Source organism: Coregonus lavaretus, assembly GCF_964263955.1.
Source record: "Coregonus lavaretus genome assembly, chromosome: 16".
NCBI classification, from domain to species: Eukaryota; Metazoa; Chordata; class Actinopteri; order Salmoniformes; family Salmonidae; genus Coregonus; species Coregonus lavaretus.
In genome coordinates, this window is record NC_140003.1 from 49969776 (window position 1) to 49995555 (window position 25780).

Here is a 25780-nt window from a genome sequence, read left to right on the forward strand (position 1 = left end):
GTTGCAAGTGACATCATCTAAAGCAACTTTTCTGATACACAAAGCAATTCAAACAAAATTGAAACAACATACAATCCTGTCATAGGTCATAGTCATCCTGCCTACATCACATCACGGTTTCATAAATTATTATTTGTTTCTTTTGTAACAGCTTCGATATAGACAAAATACTGGCTGTACAATTAAGCTAGCTAGCCAAAATGTTGCCTATTTGCCAACCCTGTTTTATCAAGCTAGCAAGCTAGCTAACCAAGCTAGGGATGAGCTACACTAGTTAGCTAGCCAGTGAAGTTCGTGTTAGGGAATTTCAGTTAAAACTGGACAGAGAAAGGACTGGTTTCACTTTTAAATTATTTATTGACTGCCAGACCATCTACATAAACCATGACTAGACATGGTGTCATATCTTTTTAAAATTTGGCATGTCTTTTCTGTCACGGTTTGCAGCAACACTGACAGCTGGTTGGAGCTCCGAACGGAATAGGATTGACACACAGAGGAGCATCGGCTTTAAAATCCCCTTTACTGGGTGTAAGACCCTATAGTAGTACTTCAACATTCAATCCTCAGAGAGAAAGAGAGATGGTGAAAAAGAGATGGAGAGCGAGAGAGAGAGAGAGCGAGAGTGAGAACGAGAGAGAGAGAGATACAGAGAGAGACACAGAGAGATGAACCTGGAGAAGGGTTCCCTAAGCAAGCTGGTCCTGGGGCTCTGTTCACAAACACAAACAGACCCCACAGAGCCCCAGGACAACAACACAATTAGACCCAACCAAATCATTAGAAAACAAAAAGAGAATTACTTGACACATTGGAAATAACTAACAAAAAAAACAGAGCAAACTAGAATGCTATTTGGCCCTAAACAGAGAGTACACAGTGGCAGAATACCTGACCACTGACCCAAAATTAAGGAAAGCTTTTGACTATGTACAGACTCAGTGAGCATAGTCTTGCTATTGAGAGAGGCCATATACATATATATGACAATATACATGACATATGACAATATACATGACATATGACTATATACATGACATATGACTATATACATGACATATGACTATATACATGACATATGACCTGCCAGGTGGCCTCTCTCACCTGGCAGACCTGGCTCTCAAGAGAAGACAGGCTATGTGCACACTGCCCACAAAATGAGGTGGAAACTGAGCTGCACTTCCTAACCTCCTGCCAAATGTATGACCATATTAGAGACACATATTTCCCTCAGATTACACAGACCCATAAAGAATTTGAAAACAAATCCAATTTTGATAAACTCCCTTATCTATTGGGTGAAATACCACAGTGTGCCATCACAGCAGCAAGATTTGTGACCTGTTGCCACAAGAAAAGGGCAACCAGTGAAGAACAAACACCATTGTAAATAAAACCCATATTTATGTTTATTTATTTTCCCATTTGTACTTTAACTATTTGCACATTGTTACAACACTGTATATATACATAATATGACATTTTAAATGTCTCTATTCCTTTGGAACTTCTGAGTGTAATGTTTACTGTTCATTTTTTATTGTTTATTTCACTTTTGTTTATTTTCGATTTCACTTGCTTTGGCAATGTTAACACACGTTTCCCATGCCAATAAAGACATTTGGGGAGAGAGAGAGAGAGAGAGAGAGAAAGTATTGCGAAAGTATTCACCCCCCTTGGCATTTTTCCTATTTTGTTGCCTTAAAACCTGGATTTTTGGGGGGTTTGTATCATTTGATTTACACAACATGCCTACCACTTTGAAGATATATTTTATTGTGAAACAAACAAGAAATAAGACAAAAAAACAGAACTATTTACCCCCCCAAAGTCAATACTTTGTAGAGCCACCTTTTGCAGCAATTATAGCTGCAAGTCTCTTGGGGTATGTCTCTATAAGCTTGGCACATCTAGCCACTGGGATTTTTGCCCATTCTTCAAGGCAAAACTGCTCCAGCTCCTTCAAGTTGGATGGGTTCCGCTGGTGTACAGCAATCTTTAAGTCAAACCACAGATTCTCAATTGGATTGAGGTCTGGGCTTTGACTAGGCCATTCCAAGACATTTAAACGTTTCCACTTAAACCACTTGAGTTTTGCTTTAGCAGTATGCTTAGGGTCATTGTCTTGCTGGAAGGTGAACCTCCGCCCCAGTCTCAAATCTCTGGAAGACTGAAACATCATTCCTTAAATTCTGACCAGTTTCCCAGTCCCTGCCGATGAAAAACATCCCCACAGCATGATGCTGCCACCACCATGCTTCTGGTGTTCTTGGGGGGATGAGAGGTGTTGGGTTTGCGCCAGACATAGCGTTTTCCTTGATGGCCAAAAAGCTCAATTTTAGTCTCATCTGACCAGAGTACCTTCTTCCATATGTTTGGGGTGTCTCCCACATGCCTTTTGGCGAACACCAAACGTGTTTGCTTATTTTTTTCTTTAAGCAATGGCTTTATTCTGGCTACTCTTCCGTAAAGCCCAGCTCTGTGGAGTGTACGGCTTAAAGTGGTCCTATGGACAGATACTCCAATCTCCGCTGTGGAGCTTTGTAGCTCCTTCAGGGTTATCTTTGGTCTCTTTGTATCCTCTCTGATTAATGCCCTCCTTGCCTGGTCTGTGAGTTTTGGTGGGCGGCCCTCTCTTGGCAGGTTTGTTGTGGTGCCATATTCTTTCCATTTTTTAATAATGGATTTAAATGGTGCTCTGTGGGATGTTCAAAGTTTCTGATATTTTTTTATAACCCAACCCTGATCTGTACTTCTCCACAACGTTGTCCCTGACCTGTTTGGAGAGCTCTTTGGTCTTCATGGGAAATAAGTATTTGACCCCTCTGCAAAACATTACTTAGTACTTGGTGGCAAAACCCTTGTTGGCAATCACAGAGGTCAGACGTTTCTTGTAGTTGGCCACCAGGTTTGCACACATCTCAGGAGGGATTTTGTCCCACTCCTCTTTGCAGATCTTCTCCAAGTCATTAAGGTTTCGAGGCTGACGTTTGGCAACTCAAGCCTTCAGCTCCCTCCACAGAATTTCTATGGGATTAAAGTCTGGAGACTGGCTAGGCCACTCCAGGACCTTAATGTGCTTCTTCTTGAGGCACTCCTTTGTTGCCTTGGCCATGTGTTTTGGGTCATTGTCATGCTGGAATACCCATCCACAACCCATCATGGACAGAAAGCGAGACAGACCATCATGGACAGAAAGAGAGACAGACCATCATGGACAGAAAGAGAGACAGACCATCATGGACAGAAAGCGAGACAGACCATCATGGACAGAAAGAGAGACAGACCATCATGGACAGAAAGAGAGACAGACCATCATGGACAGAAAGAGAGACAGACCATCATGGACAGAAAGAGAGACAGACCATCATGGACAGAAAGAGAGACAGACCATCATGGACCGACAGACAGACAGTATAGACTGATAGACCATCATTGACCTGGGCTTGAACAATCGATCAATAAAAAAATAAATCAAATCAAATCACATTTTATTTGTCACTTGTGCCAAATACAACAGCTTACCATGAAATGCTTACTTACAAGCCCTTAACCAACTAAGCAGTTTTAAGAAAGAGTTAATAAAATAACACAAAATACCAATAATGAGGCTATATACAGGGGGTACCGGTACCGAGGCTATATACAGGGGGTACCGGTACCGAGGCTATATACAGGGGGTACCGGTACCGAGGCTATATACAGGGGGTACCGGTACCGAGGCTATATACAGGGGGTACCGGTAGAGGCTATATACAGGGGGTACCGGTAGAGGCTATATACAGGGGGTACCGGTAGAGGCTATATACAGGGGGTACCGGTAGAGGCTATATACAGGGGGTACCGGTAGAGGCTATATACAGGGGGTACCGGTACCGAGGCTATATACAGGGGGTACCGGTACCGAGGCTATATACAGGGGGTACCGGTACCGAGTCAATGTGAGGGGGTACGGGTTAGTCTCCTAGAGAGGCTATATACAGGGTGTACCGGTACCGAGGCTATATACAGGGGGTACCGGTACCGAGGCTATATACAGGGGGTACCGGTACCGAGGCTATATACAAGGGGTACCGGTAGAGGCTATATACAGGGGGTACCGGTACCGAGGCTATATACAGGGGGTACCGGTAGAGGCTATATACAGGGGGTACCGGTAGAGGCTATATACAGGGGGTACCGGTAGAGGCTATATACAGGGGGTACCGGTAGAGGCTATCAGTTACCTGCTCTGTACGATGGCCTGCTCCACGCGGGTGCTCCTCTCAGAGGGGGCTGTCCCGGCAGACTTCTGTGACATCACAGACAGGAACTGGAGCAGCAGCTTGGTACTCTCTGTCTTTCCCGCTCCTGATTCGCCGCTGGAGATACACACACAGATATCAGCTATCTATATACATGGAGATAGACACACACATGTCAGCTATCTATATACATGGAGATAGACACACGCATGTCAGCTATCTATATACATGGAGATACACACACGCATGTCAGCTATCTATATACATGGAGATAGACACACGCATGTCAGCTATCTATATACATGGAGATAGACACACGCATGTCAGCTATCAATATACATGGAGATACACACACGCATGTCAGCTATCTATATACATGGAGATACACACACGCATGTCAGCTATCTATATACATGGAGATAGCTGACATGCGTGTGTCTATCTATATACATGGAGATACACACACGCATGTCAGCTATCTATATACATGGAGATACACACACGCATGTCAGCTATCTATATACATGGAGATACACACACGCATATGTCAGCTATCTATATACATGACATATGACTATATACATGACATATGACTATATACATGACATATGACTATATACATGACATATGACTATATACATGACATATGACTATATACACTAAATGGGGTTCAGTACAAGTTCACCATGTATTAAACTACTTGTGTGTGTGTGTTTGTGTGTGTGTGTGTGTGTGTGTGTGTGTGTGTGTTTGTGTGTGTGTTTGTGTGTGTGTTGGAGTCTCTAGTCTGTTGTGATTAGCTACTAGTTAATGCCATGAGGGTCCCCAAGCCCCTTGGTGAACTGACCTGATGAGAACACACTGGCTGTCGTGCCTCTTCCAGAGGCAGCGGTAACACTCGTTGGCCACAGCGAAGATGTGAGGGGGCAGCTCTCCCAGGTGGTGTCTACTATACAGGCCTACTGCTTCTGGGTCATACAGACCTGGGATCTGCTTATAGGGGTTCACTGCTGCCAGGATAGACCCTATGTTGGTCTGGGGGGGAGGGGGCATGGGATGACATTTTTAGCTCAGTCTTCTTTACTGCGTAGATAATTTACTGAAACAGGGACAGAGAGATAGAGATGGATACCATCTGATCAGCTTAACAAAACAACAATCCACCCTGACAGGAAACAACCTTGGTCAAAAGTAGTACAGCAAACTCTGCCTCAGCAATGAGAGATTAGTTCAGAGTCAAATTCCACTGTTCTATTCCCTGTATTAAAATACCTCAGGTCAATCCCGTAGCATTCTAAGATAAATTCCACTGTTCTATTCCCTGTATTAAAATACCTCAGGTCAATACTGTAGCATTCTAAGATAAATTCCACTGTTCTATTCCCTGTATTAAATACCTCAGGTCAATCCCGTAGCATTCTAAGATAAATTCCACTGTTCTATTCCCTGTATTAAATACCTCAGGTCAATCCCGTAGCATTCTAAGATAAATTCCACTGTTCTATTCCCTGTATTAAATACCTCAGGTCAATACTGTAGCATTCTAAGATAAATTCCACTGTTCTATTCCCTGTATTAAAATACCTCAGGTCAATACTGTAGCATTCTAAGATAAATTCCACTGTTCTATTCCCTGTATTAAATACCTCAGGTCAATACTGTAGCATTCTAAGATAAATTCCACTGTTCTATTCCCTGTATTAAATACCTCAGGTCAATACTGTAGCATTCTAAGATAAATTCCACTGTTCTATTCCCTGTATTAAATACCTCAGGTCAATACTGTAGCATTCTAAGATAAATTCCACTGTTCTATTCCCTGTATTAAATACCTCAGGTCAATACTGTAGCATTCTAAGATAAATTCCACTGTTCTATTCCCTGTATTAAATACCTCAGGTCAATACCGTAGCATTCTAAGATAAATTCTACTGTTCTATTCCCTGTATTAAATACCTCAGGTCAATACTGTAGCATTCTAAGATAAATTCCACTGTTCTATTCCCTGTATTAAATACCTCAGGTCAATACTGTAGCATTCTAAGATAAATTCCACTGTTCTATTCCCTGTATTAAATACCTCAGGTCAATACTGTAGCATTCTAAGATAAATTCCACTGTTCTATTCCCTGTATTAAATACCTCAGGTCAATACCGTAGCATTCTAAGATAAATTCTACTGTTCTATTCCCTGTATTAAATACCTCAGGTCAATACTGTAGCATTCTAAGATAAATTCCACTGTTCTATTCCCTGTATTAAAATACCTCAGGTCAATACCGTAGCATTCTAAGATAAATTCCACTGTTCTATTCCCTGTATTAAAATACCTCAGGTCAATACTGTAGCATTCTAAGATACAGTTCAATGGAATGTAAGACCCAGTGCCATTAATATACAACTAGTTGGTAAGGTTTGTACTTACAGTATTATTATTATAGGAATCAATCATGACTTGTTGTATAATTCAGTTTGAGTGGAAAGCAGCCTGGGTAAAGTGGGTTAGTGGGTCATTTTGTTTCCAATGACATCAGATTGTATGAAATAGAACCAGCCCACTAAAAGCCTAACCTGACAACTCAAACCTGAATTCTTCCACTGCACTATCTACATCCTTCAGTCTGAGACTGCCATCAGTGAAGTAGTTTGTGGTGACGTCAAAATGAGGGGTGTTGTACAAAACAAAGTCATCAGCAATTGGATCATCTCTAACCAATATCAGCTTTACGCTGTGTGTTCTGGCTCTGGTCCAACCCATCGGTTTCTGGGACCAATCAGAACGGTTAGAATGTGTTTGCGTTCTAGAAATCGTCGGGGAGGTACTCAGATCCAGACTCATTGTGGAGAAGAAATGAACGTCCGTGGGCGTGGCCTAGCGTTTGGCCAGAGCAAGGAGTCTGGATGATGAGATTAGGATGATCATTGTCCTGTTGGAAGATGTGTGGCTGTTCAACAATGATTTACATCTGTATTGCTGCTGTTTGGGGTTTTAGGCTGGGTTTCTGTATAAGCACTTTGTGACATCTGCTGATGTAGAAAAGAGCTTTATAAATATATTTGATTGATTGATAATTGTCCTGTGGGATGCTCTAGCCTAGTGAAAGATACATTGTAAAACAAAAAGATATTGGCTATTGAAATGATTTAATTGACCAGCTCAAATACAGAGCAGTTCACTCTGTCACTTTCTATCTCCAGGGGAGGTACTATGGTCCAGGGCCCGGTTCCCCAAAAGCATCCTAAGGTTAGGACAGCTAAGCGCGTCATTAGATGATTTTTTACCCTTCCATGTCACCTTATACATAGAAAATCTCCACTAAACATAGAATCAAACTGTTTATAGGTCTCTCTGTGACCGACAATAACTTTGGAACGAAGTCGACTACAAATATAAAGTTGCCAATGTCTTTGCATTTTGATAAAAAATATGCTTCAAACAGAAACCAAGAAGACTGCATTAAGAAATGAATCCAGTAGGCTATAGGCTACGGATAAGCATATTTAAATCATATTAAAATCTATTTAATGTTCAGTCAATTGAGTTCTATTTGTAGCCAACCCTGTCTGTAGTATTTGTTTTAATATACAGTATTTCATGATGTGTAACAATATTTCCACAATGATGTGCCAAATGAATCTGTGATTTAGTGCATCATTATAGGGTAAGCATTAGAATAAGCTGACTTAATATGCAGCCATTATAGGTTATAATATCTCTGTAGGAGCCGATTCGTCGTCAGTATTGTGGAATAATTATAATGTTAAGGTAAGATTTGAACGGAGAAAGCTGATCTGAGAGCAGCGCTCCCTTTCTGTCCAACCTGTCAGTATGGACACATGACTCAACGAAGCACTTAGCCTCTGTTGTTTTGGAAATACAGTGGGGGGAAAAAGTATTTAGTCAGCCACCAATTGTGCAAGTTCTCCCACTTAAAAAGACGAGAGAGGCCTGTAATTTTCATCATAGGTACACGTCAACTATGACAGACAAAATGAGAAAATAAATCCAGAAAATCACATTGTAGGACTTTTTATGAATTTATTTGCAAATTATGGTGGAAAATAAGTATTTGGTCAATATCAAAAGTTTCTCAATACTTTGTTATATACCCTTTGTTGGCAATGACACAGGTCAAACGTTTTCTGTAAGTCTTCACAAGGTTTTCACACACTGTTGCTGGTATTTTGGCCCATTCCTCCATGCAGATCTCCTCTAGAGCAGTGATGTTTTGGGGCTGTCGCTGGGCAACACGGACTTTCAACTCCCTCCAAAGATTTTCTATGGGGTTGAGATCTGGAGACTGGCTAGGCCACTCCAGGACCTTGAAATGCTTCTTACGAAGCCACTCCTTCGTTGCCCGGGCGGTGTGTTTGGGATCATTGTCATGCTGAAAGACCCAGCCACGTTTCATCTTCAATGCCCTTGCTGATGGAAGGAGGTTTTCACTCAAAATCTCACGATACATGGCCCCATTCATTCTGTCCTTTACACGGATCAGTCGTCCTGGTCCCTTTGCAGAAAAACAGCCCCAAAGCATGATTTTTCCACCCCCATGCTTCACAGTAGGTATGGTGTTCTTTGGATGCAACTCAGCATTCTTTGTCCTCCAAACACGACGAGTTGAGTTTTTACCAAAAAGTTCTATTTTGGTTTCATCTGACCATATGACATTCTCCCAATCCTCTTCTGGATCATCCAAATGCACTCTAGCAAACTTCAGACGGGCCTGGACATGTACTGGGTTAAGCAGGGGGACACGTCTGCACTGCAGGATTTGAGTCCCTGGCGGCGTAGTGTGTTACTGATGGTAGGCTTTGTTACTTTGGTCCCAGCTCTCTGCAGGTCATTCACTAGGTCCCCCCGTGTGGTTCTGGGATTTTTGCTCACCGTTCTTGTGATCATTTTGACCCCACGGGGTGAGATCTTGCGTGGAGCCCCAGATCGAGGGAGATTATCAGTGGTCTTGTATGTCTTCCATTTCCTAATAATTGCTCCCACAGTTGATTTCTTCAAACCAAGCTGCTTACCTATTGCAGATTCAGTCTTCCCAGCCTGGTGCAGGTCTTCAATTTTGTTTCTGGTGTCCTTTGACAGCTCTTTGGTCTTGGCCATAGTGGAGTTTGGAGTGTGACTGTTTGAGGTTGTGGACAGGTGTCTTTTATACTGATAACAAGCTCAAACAGGTGCCATTAATACAGGTAACGAGTGGAGGACAGAGGAGCCTCTTAAAGAAGAAGTTATAGGCCTGTGAGAGCCAGAAATCTTGCTTGTTTGTAGGTGACCAAATACTTATTCTCCACCTTAATTTGCAAATGCATTCATTAAAAATCCTACAATGTGATTTTCTGGATTTATTTTTCTCAATTTGTCTGTCATAGTTGACGTGTACCTATGATGAAAATTACAGGCCTCTCTCATCTTTTTAAGTGGGAGAACTTGCACAATTGGTGGCTGACTAAATACTTTTTTTCCCCACTGTACATCTTTGGCCGTCATAATGCATCGTTAAAACACCTGTAAGCCTAAGTTCCATCGCTATCAGGAAACAGGGCCCTGATCTGTTTGGCAGACAAGATTGTAAACATTGTCTTACATAGATGATATCTGTCTGGTAGGGTTAGTCTATAACAGAGTCTTATATAGATGATATCTGTCTGGTAGGGTTAGTCTATAACAGAGTCTTATATAGATGATATCTGTCTGGTAGGGTTAGTCTATAACAGAGTCTTATATAGATGATATCTGTCTGGTAGGGTTAGTCTATAACAGTGTCTTATATAGATGATATCTGTCTGGTAGGGTTAGTCTATAACAGAGTCTTATATAGATGATATCTGTCTGGTAGGGTTAGTCTATAACAGTGTCTTATATAGATGATATCTGTCTGGTAGGGTTAGTCTATAACAGTGTCTTATATAGATGATATCTGTCTGGTAGGGTTAGTCTATAACAGTGTCTTATATAGATGATATCTGCCTGGTAGGGTTAGTCTAGTCTATAACAGTGTCTTATATAGATGATATCTGTCTGGTAGGGTTAGTCTATAACAGTGTCTTATATAGATGATATCTGTCTGGTAGGGTTAGTCTATAACAGTGTCTTATATAGATGATATCTGTCTGGTAGGGTTAGTCTATAACAGTGTCTTATATAGATGATATCTGTCTGGTAGGGTTAGTCTATAACAGTGTCTTATATAGATGATATCTGTCTGGTAGGGTTAGTCTATAACAGTGTCTTATATAGATGATATCTGTCTGGTAGGGTTAGTCTATAACAGTGTCTTATATAGATGATATCTGTCTGGTAGGGTTAGTCTAGTCTATAACAGTGTCTTATATAGATGATATCTGTCTGGTAGGGTTAGTCTATAACAGTGTCTTATATAGATGATATCTGTCTGGTAGGGTTAGTCTATAACAGTGTCTTATATAGATGATATCTGTCTGGTAGGGTTAGTCTAGTCTATAACAGTGTCTTATATAGATGATATCTGTCTGGTAGGGTTAGTCTATAACAGTGTCTTATATAGATGATATCTGTCTGGTAGGGTTAGTCTATAACAGTGTCTTATATAGATGATATCTGTCTGGTAGGGTTAGTCTATAACAGAGTCTTATATAGATGATATCTGTCTGGTAGGGTTAGTCTATAACAGTGTCTTATATAGATGATATCTGTCTGGTAGGGTTAGTCTATAACAGTGTCTTATATAGATGATATCTGTCTGGTAGGGTTAGTCTATAACAGAGTCTTATATAGATGATATCTGTCTGGTAGGGTTAGTCTATAACAGTGTCTTATATAGATGATATCTGTCTGGTAGGGTTAGTCTATAACAGTGTCTTATATAGATGATATCTGTCTGGTAGGGTTAGTCTATAACAGAGTCTTATATAGATGATATCTGTCTGGTAGGGTTAGTCTATAACAGTGTCTTATATAGATGATATCTGTCTGGTAGGGTTAGTCTATAACAGAGTCTTATATAGATGATATCTGTCTGGTAGGGTTAGTCTAGTCTATAACAGTGTCTTATATAGATGATATCTGTCTGGTAGGGTTAGTCTATAACAGAGTCTTATATAGATGATATCTGTCTGGTAGGGTTAGTCTATAACAGTGTCTTACATAGATGCAGTCCTTCTGGTAGCGGAGGTAGAGGTTGTGCATGATGGCAGCTTCGTGTAGCTCTGCCAGAGTAGACATGTCCTCTACTCCATTAATACTGGTGGGGTGCATCGGAAACACCTTGTCTCTGCTGAGCTCCGCCCGCTGCAGGTACGTCACCTGAAACACAGAGACACAACAGGTAGTTAGCTTTACTGCTGCAGGTACATCACCTGAGACACAGAGACACAACAGGTAGTTAGCTTTACTGCTGCAGGTAAATCACCTGAGACACAGAGACACAACAGGTAGTTAGCTTTACTGCTGCAGGTAAATCACCTGAAACACAGAGACACAACAGGTAGTTAGCTTTACTGCTGCAGGTAAATCACCTGAAACACAGAGACTACAGGACATTGACCTCACAGCAGGCGTAGGCATACAGTAAGGCTCAATTGGGTTATCTTTCCTGTGGTTAGTTATCTCCACTTAGGACTACAGGACACCTCCCAGCAGGAGTAGCAGGACTACAGGACACCTCACAGCAGGAGTAGCAGGACTACAGGACACCTCACAGCAGGAGTAGCAGGACTACAGGACACCTCACAGCAGGAGTAGCAGGACTACAGGACACCTCACAGCAGGAGTAGCAGGACTACAGGACACCTCCCAGCAGGAGTAGCAGGACTACAGGACACCTCACAGCAGGAGTAGCAGGACTACAGGACACCTCACAGCAGGAGTAGCAGGACTACAGGACAACTCACAGCAGGAGTAGCAGGACTACAGGACACCTCACAGCAGGAGTAGCAGGACTACAGGACACCTCACAGCAGGAGTAGCAGGACTACAGGACAACTCACAGCAGGAGTAGCAGTAAGAGATAGTCTTCTACCATTTCCACTCTATCGTGCCGACGCTGTGCGTCAAGGGGGGGGTACTCTCACGACTTCCGCCCAAGCTGCCTCCTCTCCTTGTTTGGGCAGGCTTCGGCGTTCGTCATCACTGGCCTTCTAGCCACCGCTCCTCTTTTCATCATTCTATTTGTTTTGTCTTGTTTTCACACACACCTGGTTCATATCCTCTCATCAGTCCCTGTCTAAGTGTTCCCTCTGCCCCCATGTCTTTGTGTGTTATTGTTTCCATGTGGAGTGGTCGCTAGCTTGGTGGAGCATATTGTACGTTATCGCCGGGATGTTCACCCGTGTGTTTTGTTTTTCCCAGTGCGCCGTTAAGTCGCACTGTAGTTGTTTTACGCATTGCTACGAACCGCTCTGTCGGCCAAATAAATCATTATTCTGTGATTTACACCGCCTGACTCCGTCCAAATCACCTGCTACACTATGGTGAAGGAGAGGCTTGTAGAATCAAATGACAGCTCCAATGAGCCCCCTATGGTGAAGGAGAGGCTTGTAGAATCAAATGACAGCTCCAATGAGCCCCCTATGGTGAAGGAGAGGCTTGTAGAATCAAATGACAGCTCCAATGAGCCCCCTATGGTGAAGGAGAGGCTTGTAGAATCAAATGACAGCTCCAATGAGCCCCCTATGGTGAAGGAGAGGCTTGTAGAATCAAATGACAGCTCCAATGAGCCCCCTACGCTGAAGGAGAGGCTTGTAGAATCAAATGACAGCTCCAATGAGCCCCCTATGGTGAAGGAGAGGCTTGTAGAATCAAATGACAGCTCCAATGAGCCCCCTATGGTGAAGGAGAGGCTTGTAGAATCAAATGACAGCTCCAATGAGCCCCCTATGGTGAAGGACATTTGAACGAGGGGCGTGTAGAATCATGACTCTTTCGAGTTTTCAGTTCATCGTTCGCCGGTACGGGGTCCTGCGTGCTCTGTGCATTACTGACTCAAATTAACGAAATTAGTCGAAAGATTTGTTTGTCTCACTGAACAAGTCGAAAAGTTCAGTCAGTAAAAAGAGCCGAACTTCCCATCACTACTATAGACTAATAATAGTAGTCAGCAGCTGTTAAGAAAAGGAAACCTCAGATATTCCAGTCCACCGGGCTGGGAATGGGACTCTCCTATATATATACATACACAAAGGAACACACAGAGGAACACACACAGGAACACACAGAGGAACACACACATGAACACACAGAGAAATATAGGCTATATCAGCAGTCTCTCTGGACATGGGAAAACAACGGTCTCTGTCATGAGAGATATATACAGAGCAGAGACTAAAACATGTTTCTCCACAGGGCGTTCTCTTGGCCTCCTCAGATTTACCAGCTCCTGTGCCCTCAGGGCAGACAGAGAAGGCTTTACATCTCACTGCACACTGAAATCTCTTCTGTCTCTACAGTCACACACACAGTATAGCTTTGCTTCAACACTGTAGAATAATGTCAAATCCTAACCCTAACCCTGTATAAAATCATCATCATGTCTTCAGTGAGAACGGCTGCGTGTATTCCCAGCCTGATGGAGAGATGCTGTAAAGATGATAGACTCCAGCCATGCTGAGAGTTAAGCTGTGACCTCGTGAAGAAACTCAGTAGACTCCAGCCATGCTGAGAGTTAAGCTGTGACCTCGTGAAGAAACTCAGTAGACTCCAGCCATGCTGAGAGTTAAGCTGTGACCTCGTGAAGAAACTCAGTAGACTCCAGCCATGCTGAGAGTTAAGCTGTGACCTCGTGAAGAAACTCAGTAGACTCCAGCCATGCTGAGAGTTAAGCTGTGACCTCGTGAAGAAACTCAGTAGACTCCAGCCATGCTGAGAGTTAAGCTGTGACCTCGTGAAGAAACTCAGTAGACTCCAGCCATGCTGAGAGTTAAGCTGTGACCTCGTGAAGAAACTCAGTACATCAGCAGAGCTAGCTGCCACTAGAACACATGTTGTCCACGTTTAGATCCACCCTCACAGCAGCACAGCAGAGGCCTCCAGAAATAGCATGAAGCCTGGGGTACGGGTGAGGAGGACAGCTGGGTGACAGAGCCTAGGAATGGGGACAGGGCAGGGGTCTTTTGGGCTCTGGGGGTAACCAAGGGCCTTTGGATTAGAACTGTCTAGGAACATGGAGCGACATACAGGACAGCCAGTACCTGATGCAACATCAGTCTAAGAACAGACCAGACCAGACCAAACCAGACCAGACCAGACCAAACCAAACCAGCCCAAACCAGACCAAACCAGACCAAACCAGACCAGACCATACCAGACCAGACCAAACCAGACCAGATCTGAACAGACCAGAACAGACCAGACCAAACCAGACCAGACCAAACCAGACCAAACCAGATCTGAACAGACCGAACCAGACCAGACCAAACCAGACCGAACCAGACCAGACCAGATCTGAACAGACCGAACCAGACCAGACCAAACCAGACCAGACCAGATCTGAACAGACCGAACCAGACCAGACCAAACCAGACCAGACCAGACCAGATCTGAACAGACCGAACCAGACTAGACCTGAACAGACCGAACCAGACCAGACCAAACCAGACCAGACCTGAACAGACCGAACCAGACCAAACCAGAACAAACCAAACCAGACCAATGTCTAAAGCTATACATACAGTAAAGGAAAATTCTTCAACACAGCAGCTGAACCGGAAGACTCTTTCCCACACAGCGGACATTTAGACATTCACATCTAAGGAGGCTATTTTCAATGTCCCATCTTCCTCTCTCTCTTTTCGCTCTCGTTCTCTCTCTCCCTTCCTCTCTCTCTCTCCCCTCCCTTTCTCTTTCTCCCCCCCTCTTTCTCTCTGTCTTCATCTCTCTCTCTCCCTCCCTCCCGCTGTTAAAACAGGATATCCTTCAGACACAAAGGTTTCCCTCCAACCCAACAGATAATGCCGCTAGCCTCAAGGTTTCCGCCTCAAGGTTTCCCTCCAACCCAACAGATAATGCCGCTAGCCTCAAGGTTTCCCTCCAACCCCAACAGATAATGCCGCTAGCCTCAAGGTTCCTCCAACCCAACAGATAATGCCGCTAGCCTCAAGGTTTCCCTCCAACCCAACAGATAATGCCGCTAGCCTCAGGTTTCCCTGCCAGAGCCTCAAGGTTTCCCTCCAACCCAACAGATAATGCCGCTAGCCTCAAGGTTTCCCTCCAACCCAACAGATAATGCCGCGTGAGTATGCCTCAAGGTTTCCCTCCAACCCAACAGATAATGCCGCTAGCCTCAAGGTTTCCCTCCAACCCAACAGATAATGCCGCTAGCCTCAAGGTTTCCCTCCAACCCAACAGATAATGCCGCTAGCCTCAAGGTTTCCCTCCAACCCAACAGATAATGCCGCTAGCCTCAAGGTTTCCCTCCAACCCAACAGATAATGCCGCTAGCCTCAAGGTTTCCCTCCAACCCAACAGATAATGCCGCTAGCCTCAAGGTTTCCCTCCAACCCAACAGATAATGCCGCTAGCCTCAAGGTTTCCCTCCAACCCAACAGATAATGCCGCTAGCCTCAAGGTTTCCCTCCAACCCAACAGATAATGCCGCTAGCCTCAAGGTTTCCCTCCAACCCAACAGATAATGCCGCTAGCCTCAAGGTTTCCCTCCAACCCAACAGATAATGCCGCTAGCCTCAAGGTTTCCCTCCAACCCAACAGATAATGCCGCTAGCCTCAAGGTTTCCCTCCAACCCAACAGATAATGCCGCTAGCCTCAAGGTTTCCCTCCAACCCAACAGATAATGCCGCTAGCCTCAAGGTTTCCCTCCAACCCAACAGATAATGCCGCTAGCCTCAAGGTTTCCCTCCAACCCAACAGATAATGCCGCTAGCCTCAAGGTTTCCCTCCAACCCAACAGATAATGCCGCTAGCCTCAAGGTTTCCCTCCAACCCAACAGATAATGCCGCTAGCCTCAAGGTTTCCCTCCAACCCAACAGATAATGCCGCTAGCCTCAAGGTTTCCCTCCAACCCAACAGATAATGCCGCTAGCCTCAAGGTTTCCCTCCAACCCAACAGATAATGCCGCTAGCCTCAAGGTTTCCCTCCAACCCAACAGATAATGCCGCTAGCCTCAAGGTTTCCCTCCAACCCAACAGATAATGCCGCTAGCCTCAAGGTTTCCCTCCAACCCAACAGATAATGCCGCTAGCCTCAAGGTTTCCCTCCAACCCAACAGATAATGCCGCTAGCCTCAAGGTTTCCCTCCAACCCAACAGATAATGCCGCTAGCCTCAAGGTTTCCCTCCAACCCAACAGATAATGCCGCTAGCCTCAAGGTTTCCCTCCAACCCAACAGATAATGCCGCTAGCCTCAAGGTTTCCCTCCAACCCAACAGATAATGCCGCTAGCCTCAAGGTTTCCCTCCAACCCAACAGATAATGCCGCTAGCCTCAAGGTTTCCCTCCAACCCAACAGATAATGCCGCTAGCCTCAAGGTTTCCCTCCAACCCAACAGATAATGCCGCTAGCCTCAAGGTTTCCCTCCAACCCAACAGATAATGCCGCTAGCCTCAAGGTTTCCCTCCAACCCAACAGATAATGCCGCTAGCCTCAAGGTTTCCCTCCAACCCAACAGATAATGCCGCTAGCCTCAAGGTTTCCCTCCAACCCAACAGATAATGCCGCTAGCCTCAAGGTTTCCCTCCAACCCAACAGATAATGCCGCTAGCCTCAAGGTTTCCCTCCAACCCAACAGATAATGCCGCTAGCCTCAAGGTTTCCCTCCAACCCAACAGATAATGCCGCTAGCCTCAAGGTTTCCCTCCAACCCAACAGATAATGCCGCTAGCCTCAAGGTTTCCCTCCAACCCAACAGATAATGCCGCTAGCCTCAAGGTTTCCCTCCAACCCAACAGATAATGCCGCTAGCCTCAAGGTTTCCCTCCAACCCAACAGATAATGCCGCTAGCCTCAAGGTTTCCCTCCAACCCAACAGATAATGCCGCTAGCCTCAAGGTTTCCCTCCAACCCAACAGATAATGCCGCTAGCCTCAAGGTTTCCCTCCAACCCAACAGATAATGCCGCTAGCCTCAAGGTTTCCCTCCAACCCAACAGATAATGCCGCTAGCCTCAAGGTTTCCCTCCAACCCAACAGATAATGCCGCTAGCCTCAAGGTTTCCCTCCAACCCAACAGATAATGCCGCTAGCCTCAAGGTTTCCCTCCAACCCAACAGATAATGCCGCTAGCCTCAAGGTTTCCCTCCAACCCAACAGATAATGCCGCTAGCCTCAAGGTTTCCCTCCAACCCAACAGATAATGCCGCTAGCCTCAAGGTTTCCCTCCAACCCAACAGATAATGCCGCTAGCCTCAAGGTTTCCCTCCAACCCAACAGATAATGCCGCTAGCCTCAAGGTTTCCCTCCAACCCAACAGATAACAGCAGATAATGCTGCTAGCCTCAGCTTGGCTCAGAGTAGAGTAAAGCCCATTCCTGCTATTCTTACTGTAGGTCTCTTTCCCATCACAGAAAGCATCATGCTCTCACACACAGTCAACCACACAACTTCTATCATAGCTGGTTATAATGTTCACAGATTCACACAATTCAGTGACTTTGACAATGAAAAGGAAGAGAGGCCTTTGAAGACAGTCATAAACTAGAGCAAAGCTGTCAAACATATGGCTCTACAGTACATTTTTACAGTTACCTGACTGTGTTCAGCTCGCTAATAATCACCGAAATTGAAGCTAGTCAGGGAGCATCGAAAATTCCAAAAACGTCTGACTGAAGACAGGACGGCCGGGCGTTCTTGTGGTTGAGTCCGTCTCTGCCATAACATGGACTCTTAACAACATGATGAAACGTTGTTGCTCCTTCTTGAAACAAGCACAGTGTTGGGTTTTCACTAGTTTCCACAGCCACAAAGTCAGATTCCACAGCCACAAAGTCAGATTCCACAGCCACAAAGTCAGATTCCACAGCCACAAAGTCAGATTCCACAGCCACAAAGTCAGATTCCACAGCCACAAAGTAAAAATTGGTTACAAAAATTAATTTAAGGTTAGGTTAGGCATAAGGTTAGCAATGTGTTTAAGGTTAGGGTTAATGTTAGGGTTAGGTTAAAAACGTAATTTTGAGAAGATCAATTTTTTAAATGGGTGGGGTTCATGACTTTGTGGGTAAAGAAGCCAGAGAAGATCCTAGTAGCAAACTAATCTTCAGTTACCTAAGCAACGCCTCCCCACAATGCAGCAGCAGCAAACATAGAAATAAAATAAAATTGTATTTGTCACATGCGCCGAATACAACAGATTACAGTGAAATGCTTACTTACACTTATTTACTTACACATATTTATTTATTTTTATTTTTACAAGCCCTTAACCAACAATGCAGTTCAATAAATAGAGTTAAGAAAATATTTACTAAATAAACTAAAGTAAAAACTAATAAAAAGTAACACAATAAAATAACAATAATGAGGCTATATACATTTACATTACATTTAAGTCATTTAGCAGACGCTCTTATCCAGAGCGACTTACAGTTAGTGAGTGCATACATCATTTGTTTATACTGGCCCCCTGTGGGAATCGAACCCACAACCCTGGCGTTGCAAACGCCATGCTCTACCAACTGAGCTACATCCCTGCCGGCCATTCCCTCCCCTACCCTGGACGACGCTGGGCCAATTGTGCGCCGCCCCATTGGTCTCCCGGTCGTGGCCGGCTACGACAGAGCCTGGATTCGAACCAGGATCTCTAGTGGCACAGCTAGCACTGCGATGCAGTGCCTTAGACCACTGCGCCACTCGGGAGGATATACAGGGGGTACCGGTACCGAGTCAATGTGCGGGGGTATAGGTTAGTTGAGGTAATTTGTACATGTAGGTAGGGGTAAAGTGACTATGCATAGATAATAGACAGCGAGTAGCAGCAGTGTAAAAACAAAAGGGGGGGGGGGGGGGGGGAGGTCAACATAAATAGTCCGGGTGCCATTTGATTAATTGTAGTTTGTCCCTCTTACCTCATCATAGTTGGTGGTGAGGACCAAGGATCCGTCGTCGTGGGAACAGGAGCTGACAGTAGCAGGAAGGAGCTGCTCTTTGTCCCACAGCCAGACACGGGCCCCCTGAAACACAACATGATGAGACACGGGCCCCTGAAACACAACATGATGAGACAAAGGCCCCTGAAACACAACATGATGAGACACAGGTCCCTGAAACACAACATGATGAGACACGGGCCCCTGAAACACAACATGATGAGACAAAGGCCCCTGAAACACAACATGATGAGACACAGGCCCCTGAAACACAATATGATGAGACACGGGCCCCTGAAACACAACATGATGAGACACAGGCCCCTGAAACACAACATGATGAGACACGGGCCCCTGAAACCCAACAGATAGATAGACAACATGACTCATAACAACAGAACCAAATCATCATATGTGGGCATGTTACTAGAACCTGCTGCCTCTGGCTAAACACAAGACAAGTGAAGGGAGAATAACACCACATGAATCGGCCACTCAGAGGGGTAACAGAATAACACCACATGAATCGGCCACTCAGAGGGGTAACAGAATAACACCACATGAATCTGTGTCAAGTGAAGGGCCACTCAGAGGGGTAACAGAATAACACCACATGAATCTGTGTCAAGTGAAGGGCCACTCAGAGGGGTAACAGAATAACACCACATGAATCTGTGTCAAGTGAAGGGCCACTCAGAGGGGTAACAGAATAACACCACATGAATCTGTGTCAAGTGAAGGGCCACTCAGAGGGGTAACAGAATAACACCACATTAATCTGTGACATGTGAAAGGCCACTCAGAAGGGTAACAGAATAACACCACATGAATCTGTGTCAAGTGAAGGGCCACTCAGAGGGGTAACAGAATAACACCACATGAATCTGTGTCAAGTGAAGGGCCACTCAGAGGGGTAACAGAATAACACCACATGAATCTGTGTCAAGTGAAGGGCCACTCAGAGGGGTAACAGAATAACACCACATTAATCTGTGTCAAGTGAAGGGCCACTCAGAGGGGTAACAGAATAACACCAACAGTAGGAGAAAAAACGAATGGTTCTACGGTCTAGACATCAACATTCAGAGAAAGCATTAGCTAGAAAGATATCATCTGCCAACAGAAGAGTTAACTGGACTAGTTACTGAGTCAGCCTCTGGCCATCCATCTGAGTCTGTCTGTCTCTCCATCCTGCTGCTACACAGTCATTAGCCACCACACTACACCCTGCTCACACCCCTCCCCTGCTCACACAGTCACCCTGCTCACACAGTCACCCTGCTCACACCCCTCCCCTGCTCAAACAGTCACCCTGCTCACACAGTCACCCTGCTCACACACCCGCCCTGCTCACACCCCTACCCTGCTCACACCCCTACCCTGCTCAAACAGTCACCCTGCTCACACCCCTACCCTGCTCACACCCCTACCCTGCTCAAACAGTCACCCTGCTCACACCCCTACCCTGCTCAAACAGTCACCCTGCTCACACAGTCACCCTGCTCAAACAGTCACCCTGCTCACACCCCCACCCTACTCAAACAGTCACCCTGCTCACAGTCACCCTGCTCACACACCCGCCCTGCTCACACCCCTACCCTGCTCACAAAGCCACCCTGCTCACACCCCTACCCTGCTCACACCCCTACCCTGCTCACACCCCTACCCTGCTCACAGTCACCCTGCTCACACAGTCACCCTGCTCACACCCCTACCCTGCTCACAGTCACCCTGCTCACACCCCTACCCTGCTCACAGCCACCCTGCTCACACCCCTACCCTGCTCACAGTCACCCTGCTCACACCCCTACCCTGCTCACAGTCACCCTGCTCACACCCCTACCCTGCTCACAGTCACCCTGCTCACACCCCTACCCTGCTCACACAGCCACCCTGCTCACACAGTCACCCTGCTCACACAGTCACCCTGCTCACACAGCCACCCTGCTCACACAGTCACCCTGCTCACACCCCTACCCTGCTCACAGTCACCCTGCTCACACCCCTACCCTGCTCACACAGCCACCCTGCTCACACAGCCACCCTGCTCACACAGTCACCCTGCTCACACCCCTACCCTGCTCACACAGCCACCCTGCTCACACAGCCACCCTGCTCACACAGTCACCCTGCTCACACAGTCACCCTGCTCACACAGCCACCCTGCTCACACAGTCACCCTGCTCACACCCCTACCCTGCTCACACAGCCACCCTGCTCACACAGCCACCCTGCTCACACAGTCACCCTGCTCACACAGTCACCCTGCTCACACCCCTACCCTGCTCACAGTCACCCTGCTCACACCCCTACCCTGCTCACACAGCCACCCTGCTCACACAGCCACCCTGCTCACACAGTCACCCTGCTCACACCCCTACCCTGCTCACACCCCTACCCTGCTCACAGTCACCCTGCTCACACCCCTACCCTGCTCACACAGCCACCCTGCTCACACAGTCACCCTGCTCACACAGCCACCCTGCTCACACCCCTACCCTGCTCACACCCCTACCCTGCTCACAGTCACCCTGCTCACACCCCTACCCTGCTCACACAGTCACCCTGCTCACACAGTCACCCTGCTCACACAGCCACCCTGCTCACACAGTCACCCTGCTCACACAGTCACCCTGCTCACACCCCTACCCTGCTCACAGTCACCCTGCTCACACCCCTACCCTGCTCACACAGTCACCCTGCTCACACAGTCACCCTGCTCACACAGCCACCCTGCTCACACAGTCACCCTGCTCACACCCCTACCCTGCTCACAGTCACCCTGCTCACACCCCTACCCTGCTCACAGTCACCCTGCTCACACCCCTACCCTGCTCACACAGTCACCCTGCTCACACCCCTACCCTGCTCACAGTCACCCTGCTCACACCCCTACCCTGCTCACACAGTCACCCTGCTCACACAGCCACCCTGCTCACACAGTCACCCTGCTCACACCCCTACCCTGCTCACAGTCACCCTGCTCACACCCCTACCCTGCTCACACCCCTACCCTGCTCACACAGTCACCCTGCTCACACCCCTACCCTGCTCACAGTCACCCTGCTCACACCCCTACCCTGCTCACAGTCACCCTGCTCACACCCCTACCCTGCTCACAGTCACCCTGCTCACACCCCTACCCTGCTCACACAGCCACCCTGCTCACACAGCCACCCTGCTCACACAGTCACCCTGCTCACACAGTCACCCTGCTCACACCCCTACCCTGCTCACAGTCACCCTGCTCACACCCCTACCCTGCTCACAGCCACCCTGCTCACACAGCCACCCTGCTCACACAGTCACCCTGCTCACACCCCTACCCTGCTCACACAGCCACCCTGCTCACACAGTCACCCTGCTCACACCCCTACCCTGCTCACAGTCACCCTGCTCACACCCCTACCCTGCTCACAGTCACCCTGCTCACACCCCTACCCTGCTCACACAGCCACCCTGCTCACACAGTCACCCTGCTCACACAGTCACCCTGCTCACACCCCTACCCTGCTCACAGTCACCCTGCTCACACCCCTACCCTGCTCACAGTCACCCTGCTCACACCCCTACCCTGCTCACACAGTCACCCTGCTCACACAGCCACCCTGCTCACACAGTCACCCTGCTCACACAGCCACCCTGCTCACACAGTCACCCTGCTCACACAGTCACCCTGCTCACACAGTCACCCTGCTCACACAGTCACCCAAACCCACAGACATGGAACAGGAAGCCCACTCCCAGATTATATCCTGTTTTGCTGTCTGCTCTCTCCTCTGTGATTATGTCTGCTGTGTTACTGTTAATGTGGCAGAGTGGAGTCACTGACCTCCCATCCATATTACACAGAGGAGACAGGGGAGACAGGGGAGACAGGGGAGCCAGAGGAGACAGGGGAGACAGGGGAGACAGGGGAGACAGGGGAGACAGAGGAGACAGGGGAGACAGGGGAGACAGGGGAGACAGGGGAGACAGGGCTCTGTAGCAGAAATAAATAAGAGGAATAGCTGATTGGAAAGTGAGGAGAGAAGACCTGCAATAACAGGAATCACTAGCTGATTACTGAGAAGTGTAGTCACTTCCTGGTGATGTTGGAGCACGCTAGGGAGCACGCTAGGGAGCACGCTAGGGAGCACGCTAGGGAGCACGCTAGGGACTGTCTGTCTACAGCTCTGTATAATGTGTCCTCTCCACTAGCTGACTACTGAGCTGTATAATGTGTCCTCTCCACTAGCTGACTACTGAGACTAATTCTCATCCCAGCATGGCCAAACAGTATGAATCACCCTAGCGCCCGCATTCAGTGGGGTAGTGAAGTGGAGAGAGAGTCGTTTGTCCAACAAGACATAAAATGGAGAATCAATAATCAATAATCAATCATCCTAGGATAAAACCCTAGACCCTAACCCCAACCCTCCCTACCTCTAGACAAGGTTCAAAGGGCATCCATCCGCATGAACTATTAACAACATGCTGCTCCACATGGAGCTGGACTGGTTCAATACAACACAATCCCCAGGACAGGGCTGGGTGTAGTCAGAGTCATCCCCAGGACAGGGCTGGGTGTAGTCAGAGTCATCACCAGGACAGGGCTGGGTGTAGTCAGAGTCATCCCCAGGACAGGGCTGGGTGTAGTCAGAGTCATCCCCAGGACAGGGCTGGGTGTAGTCAGAGTCATCCCCAGGACAGGGCTGGGTGTAGTCAGAGTCATCACCAGGACAGGGCTGGGTGTAGTCAGAGTCATCCCCAGGACAGGGCTGGGTGTAGTCAGAGTCATCCCCAGGACAGGGCTGGGTGTAGTCAGAGTCATCCCCAGGACAGGGCTGGGTGTAGTCAGAGTCATCCCCAGGACAGGGCTGGGTGTAGTCAGAGTCATCACCAGGACAGGGCTGGGTGTAGTCAGTCAGAGTCATCACCAGGACAGGGCTGGGTGTAGTCAGAGTCATCCCCAGGACAGGGCTGGGTGTAGTCAGAGTCATCCCCAGGACAGGGCTGGGTGTAGTCAGAGTCATCCCCAGGACAGGGCTGGGTGTAGTCAGAGTCATCCCCAGGACAGGGCTGGGTGTAGTCAGAGTCATCCCCAGGACAGGGCTGGGTGTAGTCAGAGTCATCCCCAGGACAGGGCTGGGTGTAGTCAGAGTCATCCCCAGGACAGGGCTGGGTGTAGTCAGAGTCATCCCCAGGACAGGGCTGGGTGTAGTCAGAGTCATCCCCAGGACAGGGCTGGGTGTAGTCAGAGTCATCCCCAGGACAGGGCTGGGTGTAGTCAGAGTCATCCCCAGGACAGGGCTGGGTGTAGTCAGAGTCATCCCCAGGACAGGGCTGGGTGTAGTCAGAGTCATCACCAGGACAGGGCTGGGTGTAGTCAGAGTCATCACCAGGACAGGGCTGGGTGTAGTCAGAGTCATCCCCAGGACAGGGCTGGGTGTAGTCAGAGTCATCCCCAGGACAGGGCTGGGTGTAGTCAGAGTCATCCCCAGGACAGGGCTGGGTGTAGTCAGAGTCATCACCAGGACAGGGCTGGGTGTAGTCAGAGTCATCACCAGGACAGGGCTGGGTGTAGTCAGAGTCATCACCAGGACAGGGCTGGGTGTAGTCAGTCAGAGTCATCACCAGGACAGGGCTGGGTGTAGTCAGTCAGAGTCATCACCAGGACAGGGCTGGGTGTAGTCAGAGTCATCCCCAGGACAGGGCTGGGTGTAGTCAGAATCATCACCAGGACAGGGCTGGGTGTAGTCAGAGTCATCCCCAGGACAGGGCTGGGTGTAGTCAGAGTCATCCCCAGGACAGGGCTGGGTGTAGTCAGAGTCATCACCAGGACAGGGCTGGGTGTAGTCAGAGTCATCACCAGGACAGGGCTGGGTGTAGTCAGTCAGAGTCATCACCAGGACAGGGCTGGGTGTAGTCAGAGTCATCCCCAGGACAGGGCTGGGTGTAGTCAGAGTCATCACCAGGACAGGGCTGGGTGTAGTCAGAGTCATCACCAGGACAGGGCTGGGTGTAGTCAGAGTCATCACCAGGACAGGGCTGGGTGTAGTCAGTCAGAGTCATCCCCAGGACAGGGCTGGGTGTAGTCAGAGTCATCCCCAGGACAGGGCTGGGTGTAGTCAGAGTCATCCCCAGGACAGGGCTGGGTGTAGTCAGAGTCATCCCCAGGACAGGGCTGGGTGTAGTCAGAGTCATCCCCAGGACAGGGCTGGGTGTAGTCAGTCAGTCATCACCAGGACAGGGCTGGGTGTAGTCAGAGTCATCCCCAGGACAGGGCTGGGTGTAGTCAGAGTCATCCCCAGGACAGGGCTGGGTGTAGTCAGAGTCATCCCCAGGACAGGGCTGGGTGTAGTCAGAGTCATCCCCAGGACAGGGCTGGGTGTAGTCAGTCAGAGTCATCACCAGGACAGGGCTGGGTGTAGTCAGTCAGAGTCATCACCAGGACAGGGCTGGGTGTAGTCAGAGTCATCCCCAGGACAGGGCTGGGTGTAGTCAGAGTCATCACCAGGACAGGGCTGGGT

At 47.5% G+C, this 25780-nt stretch overlaps 1 protein-coding gene across 1 annotated transcript in view; it reads right to left on the reverse strand.

Annotated features, from left to right (window-relative positions):
• LOC311143887 (unconventional myosin-X-like) overlaps positions 1-25780 on the reverse strand; it is a 199038-nt gene that overhangs the window by 138286 nt on the left and 34972 nt on the right. The window contains exons 2-5 of the mRNA XM_084179757.1: positions 19248-19352; positions 11377-11535; positions 5092-5279; positions 4227-4361 (exon numbers count right to left, since the gene is read on the reverse strand). Of these exons, the coding sequence (XP_084035883.1) occupies positions 4227-4361; positions 5092-5279; positions 11377-11535; positions 19248-19352 (587 nt within the window). The remainder of the gene's footprint in view (positions 1-4226; positions 4362-5091; positions 5280-11376; positions 11536-19247; positions 19353-25780) is intronic.